This window comes from Apis dorsata, unplaced genomic scaffold, assembly GCF_000469605.1.
Source record: "Apis dorsata unplaced genomic scaffold, Apis dorsata 1.3 scaffold_80, whole genome shotgun sequence".
Classification (NCBI taxonomy): Eukaryota; Metazoa; Arthropoda; class Insecta; order Hymenoptera; family Apidae; genus Apis; species Apis dorsata.
This window is the reverse complement of record NW_006263378.1, coordinates 196,936-205,843: the sequence shown is the minus strand read 5'-3', so window position 1 is coordinate 205,843 and position 8,908 is coordinate 196,936. Positions and strand designations below refer to the sequence as shown.

At 24.5% G+C, this 8,908-nt stretch overlaps 1 protein-coding gene and 1 non-coding gene across 5 annotated transcripts in view; both read right to left on the bottom strand.

The window, feature by feature from the left end:
* Positions 1-112: 112 nt before the first annotated feature.
* The window catches only part of LOC102675857 (myosin heavy chain 95F), a 22,406-nt gene continuing 13,610 nt past the window's right edge, over positions 113-8,908 (bottom strand). Inside the window, exons 3-19 of one of the 4 annotated variants that reach the window (XM_031508229.1) lie at positions 8,463-8,536; positions 8,134-8,263; positions 7,858-8,022; positions 7,362-7,774; positions 7,158-7,169; positions 6,717-6,976; positions 6,435-6,592; positions 6,192-6,356; positions 5,888-6,111; positions 5,543-5,734; positions 4,479-5,462; positions 4,074-4,213; positions 3,798-3,839; positions 1,215-1,335; positions 1,033-1,150; positions 729-941; positions 113-409 (exon numbers count right to left, since the gene is read on the bottom strand). In XM_031508229.1, coding sequence (XP_031364089.1) covers positions 258-409; positions 729-941; positions 1,033-1,150; positions 1,215-1,335; positions 3,798-3,839; positions 4,074-4,213; positions 4,479-5,462; positions 5,543-5,734; positions 5,888-6,111; positions 6,192-6,356; positions 6,435-6,592; positions 6,717-6,976; positions 7,158-7,169; positions 7,362-7,774; positions 7,858-8,022; positions 8,134-8,263; positions 8,463-8,536 — 3,563 coding nt within the window. In that variant the 3' untranslated portion in view covers positions 113-257. Of the gene's footprint in view, positions 410-728; positions 942-1,032; positions 1,151-1,214; positions 1,336-3,797; positions 3,840-4,073; positions 4,214-4,478; positions 5,463-5,542; positions 5,735-5,887; positions 6,112-6,191; positions 6,357-6,434; positions 6,593-6,716; positions 6,977-7,157; positions 7,170-7,361; positions 7,775-7,857; positions 8,023-8,133; positions 8,264-8,462; positions 8,544-8,908 lie in introns of all 4 variants that reach the window. The other 3 variants (XM_006610851.2, XM_006610853.2, XM_006610852.2) reach the window with 3 other exon arrangements.
* Positions 4,259-4,382, bottom strand: LOC116184970. Its single transcript, XR_004149658.1, has one exon. It is a non-coding gene; the product is annotated as a U2 spliceosomal RNA (small nuclear RNA).

Below are 8,908 nucleotides of genomic sequence, written 5' to 3'. Positions count from 1 at the left end.
TATATATATATATATACTATTTATATATATATATTTATAGATCCATCATATTTGTCATTTTATATTTTCCATGAAAAATTATAATCAATAACAATCAATAAGAATATGAATCTTTTTTATCGTGATTTACAAAATATTGCTTTTATTATATAATGAAAAAGGCACACGTTCTAAGACACTGTGCTCCAAGTTCATTTTCAATATAAAAATTCATAATCTATATAAAAAACTACTTTTATTTGTTTAATGGAATAGTCTCATTTCTTACGATCACACGAAGGCACGTAAGGTTTGCCTCCATGCTTTTCCCATTCACGATTGAATTCATGTTCCAAAACTTCTGCACCGCGTTTCCTAGTTAATCCAGTTTCGTCTAGACTCAATTCGCACATTTGCATATCATCAATACCTTTACAAAAAATAATCTTTTTCAATATATTAATTAACATAATAAATATATATGATTATTAATTTTCTTTATGATATAATTTTCTTTATAATCTAATTTTAAAAAAAAAGCAAAAGCAAGTTATAAATGACATTTATAATAAAAATATATTGCAATGATTTTAATTGTTATAAATAATTGATGATCAAAATATTATATATTGATATATATTATATATTATAGATTAAAATAAATTATTTTATTACTTTTTGCTCTAAATTATAAAGATATAGATAAGAATAAATAAAAATGAATTAAAAATGAATATTTAGAATTATACCTGCTACCAATAAAATTGGTGCTTTGTCTGGATGAAGTTCCATCTGTCTAGCAACATATTGACCATCGAAATGAGCGTACCACCATCCTCGCTTACCAGGTACATGCGAGTCTTGTTGTCCTGTTACAGTTGGTCGTACAAAAGGAATTCTAAAATATCGTTGCGAAGATTCAATTATGGATTGTTTCGTTTGAGATCTTGGTATTTTTGTAGCTGAAAAAATATTAGAATATATTAATATAATATATTCTATCTAATATGTTCTATCTAAATAACATATTTCTTATACAAATCTAAATTTTACCAGCTTCCATGATAGATTTTGGTGCCCTTTCATTTTCATCCATGATTGTTCGTCTACGATTTCTTGCTTTCCATGCATGATAAACTTTTAATCTTCGGTGGAATTCATGACGACAAGCCTATAAAAAAATTATACTGCCATTCTTGAATTTATTTTATTAAATAAAATGTATGTAATTTTACCTCCAACAATTCGATATCGCAGGATGTATTTATTGCATCTCGTAATTCTGAATATTTCCATTTAGATAAATCATATTTTTTATTAGTCAAAACTGCTTGATTATTATGTATTTGCTCTGATCTATTGTGTCAAAAAAATTAATCAATAGAGATGAAATATAGTTTATAAATTATATATATACTTATATGTATATAATATATATAATGTATATAATATATATATATATATATATATATGTATTAAAAATATATATGTAAAAATATATATTAAAAAAATTTATACAATTTATAATATATTTATACAGATATTTAATATTTTAAATAATTTTCCTATAATGTAATATAACTTTAATATAATATAGCTCACATGTTCTTCTATACACATATAATATACGCATATATATAATATTCGTACAATATGATTTTAATATATTTATATAGAATATTTGTATAAAAATATTTGTTTATCTTATTTTAATAAATGATCTTTTAAAAATGAATTATAATATAATGTAATTTGTCAAAATTTTATAAATATAATTATGATTCATTTTTTTTCTATGTTGAAAATTTTTGTATAAATTTTTACAAATTTCATGAATGTAAATATATAATACAATTTAATTTTAAATTATATATATAAAAAATTCTTGGTGTTTTTTGTGCATATTGTAGCTACATGTTAATTGTGTTTTTAAAAATAACATTTATAATATTGTTTTATGATAATAAAAATATTTTTATTTCAATACTATTAGGTGTGCAAATAAGTTCTTTTTTTTTCAAATTCAAGATTTTATTACATAAATCAGGTACAAGATTGTCTCAAGTACAAGATGTCTCAAAGTATTCATCCTCATTCTCTATAATCTTTTTCCACCTAGTAAGTAAATTATAAATTTCATTCCTGAAGAATGACAGCTGCTTGCTAGTTATGAAGTCATCAATATATTTTCGGATTTCTTTTTCCGAGTTGAAATGCTTTCTCGACAATTGGTATTACAGACTCCGAAAAAGATGATATTCTTACGGGAATAGATTTAGAGAGTATGTCGCAGGACTTTCCATTTCAACGCATAAATTGTGTTCTAAATGTAGCCAAGCATTGTCATGCTGCAAAATCACGTATTTTGTTCTTTGTCTAGTAAATGGCTGTTTTTCTCTAGCTGATCATTTAAATTGATTAATTGATAGTTACTGCCCTTTCATGTGAAAGCAATTCCTCGGAAATCTCACAGAAAGCAAAACTTTTTTGCAATGTAAGTTCGGTTTTGCCACTGAAATCAGCGGTTTTCCGAGATTAAGCCATGATTTCTGTCATTTGGGATTGTTATATAAGATCCAGTAACAATTTTGTGCAGAAAACTTTTTCTTTTATGCCGTAAAAGCAAGACAACAGAAATCTCGAATCTATTTTTTTTATTCATTTCGTTTAATTCATGTAAGATTCATCAACCTAACTTCTGAATCTTACTCAATTGTTTCAATCGAATAGATATTGCTTGTCTGATGATTCTCAATCTTTCTGTCAATTCTTCTTCTGGTCGGATTTTCAATGAGCAATTTTTCTAACTCACTATCATCAAACTTTCTCGGTGCACTTGAACGATCGAACGTTGTCTTTCAAATTAAAATTCTTGGCTTTAAATCTTTAGTACGACTATTTGCATGTTTTGTATACAGCGTTCTCTTCTGTATAAACCATTTTAGTAGTTTCAATAACTGATTTCCTAAGCTAAAATGCCAAAAATAAGCAGTGACGTAAATGATGTTTCTCGTACGCCATTACTTGAAATTGTTGCATAGGATTGAAAACTCTTAGAGCGCTTATCATGGCTCTTCTTAAAAACAAAAAAACATTTTTTCACAGATACAACAGTACAAACGGGTAATTCGAATTCAATCAAAAGTGATGAATGAAGTGATGAAAATATGAACATAGAAAAAAGGAAAAGGAACTTATTTGCATATCTAATAGTAGAGTTATCCTCGCCTCTCTTTTCTAACTCTGTGAATCTAAATGATTTATTTGTGTGCAATCAAAATTTATATAAAATTTATTATTTTGATAATTTTATTTAAGTTTGTTTTTATTTTTTATAATTGTTCAATAAACTTTTTCTGATTAAATGGAATTGCTTTTTATTATTTGATAAATATGTTTAAAAGAATCTTTTTATAATTTATTTTTTTAAACTTATTTTTTATGTAATTTGAATCTTATAATTTATTTGGTATTTTTATAGAATAAAAATATTGCATTATAAATTATTTATAATTTATATTGTATATGTTTTAAATTAAAAAGAAATTTAATTTAAATTTAAATTTTCGGTAGAATATAATATATTTCTCTTAAATCTTGTTTATATATCGAGAAAATTATTTCGAAACAAATAAATAAATAATAAAAAATAAATAAATATTATTTAAATAAAAAATATTATTATTCTATAAGCAATAAAATTCAAATATCGTTAATATTGCAAAAAATAAAAATTAGTAAATTATCTACTAAAATAAAATTATAATAAATTATTAAATATTAGTTTTGCATGCAGTAAATATCGAATGTTACATTACCTTATTAGCCTGTTGTTTGATGGTATTCGTACATCAGAACCACTATATGTACATATTTAAAAAATAAAATTTTATTTTATCGTTTAAAAAAATTTTTCGAGTTATATTATATTTTAGCCACATTTTAAATAATTAAATAATTTAAATTCATTTTCATTTATTATCAATTTAGATTATTCTATTTTTTTAAAAATTATAAATCAAAGAAAAACGAAAAAAAATGATGAAATAAATTTTAAATGTTAGAATTGATAAAAATAATGCGAGATATAATACCTTCGTACAGGTGGTGGAGAATCTTCAACTTGTCCGTTTGATTCTTGAGCTAATCTTATTGCTAATTCGTGATCTCTTCTTTCCTGTTCTAATAATTCGCGATATTTACTTTCTTCCATTGCTTCTTTCTCTATCTGCGCCTTCAAAATAAATTATAAAATATAAAATATATTACAATTAATGTTATTTATTCCACTCGATTCGAAAAATCAAACTAATATTTTAACTTCATAATAGGGAACATATCAAATATTAACCTGATAAGAACAAATATTATATTTGATCTTAGCCATAAGACCAAGAAGAATAATTACTATTGATTATTAGGAGAATTCTTTAAATTATCAAATATGTGAAAAAATATTATCTTGTAAAAAAATAAATGATAAAATAAAACATATGTACTTGAAGAATTGCAGCAGTTTTTTTATCTTCCTCTTCTTGTTTTCTTTTTTGCTCTTCTTCTACCTTTCTTCTTATTTCAATTTCATGTTTTTTTCTTCTATTTTCTTCCTCTTCCTTTTTTTTTCTTTCTTCTTCTTCTTTTTTCTGTTTTTCAATTTCTAATTCCAGTTGAATTTTTCTTAATCTTGCTTGTTCTTCAGCAATTTTTTGTTGTTTAACATTATCTTGCAATAATGCCATTTGTTTGTTTACTTGATTTACTAAATTCGTATATAAATTATCAATTTCCATTGGTTTTATTTTTTCACTGATTTTAATCTTCTTAATCGCTTTATCCAAATTGTACTGCAATCTTTTTATGTCATTCATACATTGTTCATGATTTTTTAATTGTTTGGATGTTTCTTCCATACCTTTTAACTGTGTCTTTAAGTTTTCAATTTTTCGAATTCCCTTTATGCGAGGACGATGTTGTTTTTTAGCTATATACATTCTTACTGTTTTTTGTAAAATAATTAAATGGTGTCTTCGATAGATAATTTTGTTTTTCAATTTGATCACGGATAATGCACAGAACTGCATTTTGTTCCATCGAGATTTAAGTAACCATTTCTTTACGTTAGCTACCAACTTCCTTAAATTCTCAGGATCGTATTTCATAATTTTATCGAATTCAGCAAATTTTCCAGGTTTAAAGAATACTCTAGTAATTCCAAACTTAAAATCTTTCTTATTTAATTTTAAACTATGAAGTAATGCTTCACAAAAAAATCTAGGTTCCAGTTTGGCTAATTCTGGCGGAAGATAAGTTTTGTACATATTGTACAATTCTTGAAATGGGACTCTACTAGGATAACCATGTTCCATGAGTTCTAAGACAGATGTCATTCCGGAACAACGAAGTTGCCCCAAAATACTATTTCCATCAAATTGATAAGCCACCATTTCATTATTCGGTTTTATACATCGAATAAAATTCGTACCCTATAGAAAAATTTAATTTATGATTTAATTTCTCTTCTTGTATGAAAAACATATTAACAAATAATTTAAATACTTTTTACATTGTTTTTTAATTTATCCATGAGTTCCCCAAGTTGTGTTTTGAATTTACTGCCGACACTGATGAATGTAAGTTTTCCTTTCTGACGAGAATTATTGGCAAATTGTGTTCTCAGAAATTTATTATTACTTTCTTGAATTAATGCTTCTAAAGAAGCATGTAGAGCATCGTTGTTTTTCTCTATGAATTGATTCTGGAAAAGAAAGAAAAATTATTTAGAGTTTTTAAAGAATAGAAAATTAAAACGTATTAAAGAAAACATAATATATATATTTATAATATGTATATTATATTAGTGATAAAGATATTTTTTATAAAATATATTTAATACAGAATATTATAATACCGTTTGATAACAAACACCACCAGCATAATGACGAATTACAAATCCTTCATCATCACGTAATTCTCTATGAGCTTTTAAACGAGAAGTTCGCGGTAAAGTTATTCTAAAATGACCATTCCAGACACGATGAACTTCACTAGTAAAATGTGCAAAACTATGAGTTGGTAATTTTGATTCTTCATCTAAGAGACTAAAAATTCCCATGTTTTTTGACTCAATTAAATCTAAAAATTAAGAAATATAGAAAATATTATTTTATTATTATTATCTTAAGATTATAAAATGATAAAATAATTATATTTACCAATGCAATCTTGATTATCTACATAAGATATCTTTGGAACATTAAGTGATTCTCTTGCATAAAGATCTTGCTCATATTTTAAAATTCTTTCGTTAAAAAATTGTTGTAATTTTTCATTACAATAATTTATGCAGAATTGTTCAAAACTGTTAACTTTAAAGTATTCTGTAAAAAATAATAATGCACAATAAATTATAATTATAAAATAAAAATAAAATAAAAATTATAATAATATATACATACCAAATCCTGCAATATCCAAAACACCAATATAATAACTTGAAGCTTTAAAAGGAATACTTTTATTGATACGAGCTACAATATGATCAAATAATTTACTATAAATAGCTTTAGCCAAAGCGTCCCTGGCATTATTAGCTTCGTAAACTTTCAATGGTACCCTTAAAATATTGAATTATTATAATTAAATTTTTATTATATTATTAATTATATTTCTTTTTTATATTATTTCTGATTTTTTTCTGAATTTTTTTGATTTTTTATTTCTAAATTGTATAAATTTACATAATAACCGTTCCCTTGATACCACCACGACTCGTCTGCATTACTTTTGAAACTAAAGCTTGTCTAAGTTCTTCAAGATCAACAGCTAATAATTTTGCACTCATTAATACTGCTTTCTCAGAATTGGCGCATATTCTAGAACCTCCTTTCGTGTCCTCAGGATTGTCCTCAAAAGTGATATTTCCAAGATGAAGTACCGCAGCTACCATTGTATAAATTTCCATTCTTTCTACTTCGGTCAAGCCGAGTCGAGTCAAAGCCTTATGAAAATTTGAATACTTGATTATTATTCTATCTATGAAATAAAATCGACCAAAATCAATTATATATATAAAATATTATATAAATAAAAAAGATTGCTGTAAAAATCCGAAAAGAAAAAATAAATAAAAATTAATCAAATAAAAAAAATATTTGATATTTAAAAAATGATCGAATTACCGTTGCTTTTTCCTGTATTCAAAAAATTCAAATCCAATCAGCGAAAAGAGAGATAAATATAAATATAATTATTAATTTTTTAAAAAATGCTTCTTATAATAAATTGTTAAATAATTTAATGAAAATTACTTGCAATTTGAAATCTTAAAAATATTAAAGTATTGATAGTATAACTCTAAATAATCGAACAATATTTATATTTACTTGATCAATAGCATTAAATCCTTCAACGTCATCCAAGATTGGATCGTGCAAGCTACCTTTTATAATTTGATCATGACTCTTTTGAGTTTCCTTCAACTTTTTTTCTGATTCATTGTTACAGAAATATTGTGTACAACCATTTTTTAGATATTGGAAATCGTCCGGTTTTGTAATTCCAAGTTTTGCACGAAGTTCTGGAGGAGCACCCGCACACATCATATAGAAAACATGATAGTTTCTTTCATCAGGACTCTGAAGACATACTCTCGATTTTTCCAATAAATAATGAGAAATATAACCCCCAACCACTTGGCATTTCGAATCAAAATGAACTTCCATAAATTTACCAAAACGAGAGCTATTATTGTTTCGCTTAGTTTTTGCGTTTCCAAAAGCTTCCAACACTGGATTTGCTAATAAGAAGAATATAGAGAAATGTATATAATCTATTTTTTATATTTAATTATAACATAACACTTTTTTTCATAGTATGCACCATCTAAAATCTTTTGTTCAATCGGTCCAGCCGTAGATCCCCATAAGTCACAAAGATATCGAAGCAAATACTTTGTAGATTCAGTTTTGCCTGCTCCCGATTCTCCAGAAACAATGATACTTTGTGATTGTTTTAATACTTTCATATCTCTAAACGCTTTGTCAGCTGAGAAAAACAAATCGATTAAAATTGATATATATATAATATATGATATATATTATATAAAAATTTAATGATAAAAATTAAAAATAAAGATATCAAACTAACAATACATACCAATAGCGAAAACATGAGGAGGCGTTTCTCCCAAAGATTTCCCTTTATAAGCTTTGATTGTTTCAGTAGAATAAAGATCTTTAACCTCGCAATAAGGATTTACAGCAATTAAGATATTGGCTACGTAAGTCTGTATTCAAAATATTAACAAAAAATATTGATCAAAAATTTATTTATTTGAATTATTATTCATAAATACATGAAAGAAGTAATTTATTATCCATAATATTTTTCAAATTTTATTGAACTGTTTAGAAACGTATTTATTTTTATGGTATATTGTTAAATTGTTTTGAATAATGCACTATAATTTGCGAATAATTACTTACGTATATACTATCCTTGAAATAACGAGTCCGTATGTTGTTCAATAATGTGGCCTCGTTCAGGTACATCAGAGCGCCTGGAATCATGAAAAACAGAGCAAACTAGTGAAAGTAAATTTTGAAAAGCAAGAAAAAGAGAAAGCCATCTGCAAAACTTAAAGATATCTGTTTTTAACGGATATGTACATGAATTATATTTCTTATATATTTTATTATATATATTATACTTATATAATTTATTATTATTTAGATTCCAATTAATTAATAAACTTGATAAAAATTTCGATATATAAAAAATCATAGAAATAAATAAATATGTATGATTTAATTTAATTATTTTAAAATCTATTAAATTAGAAAAGATTAGAGAAAATAAAAAAAGAAAAGATAAAAAATAAATTAAAAATAGAAATTAAATAATTAAATTAAATAATTTATAAATATGAAAT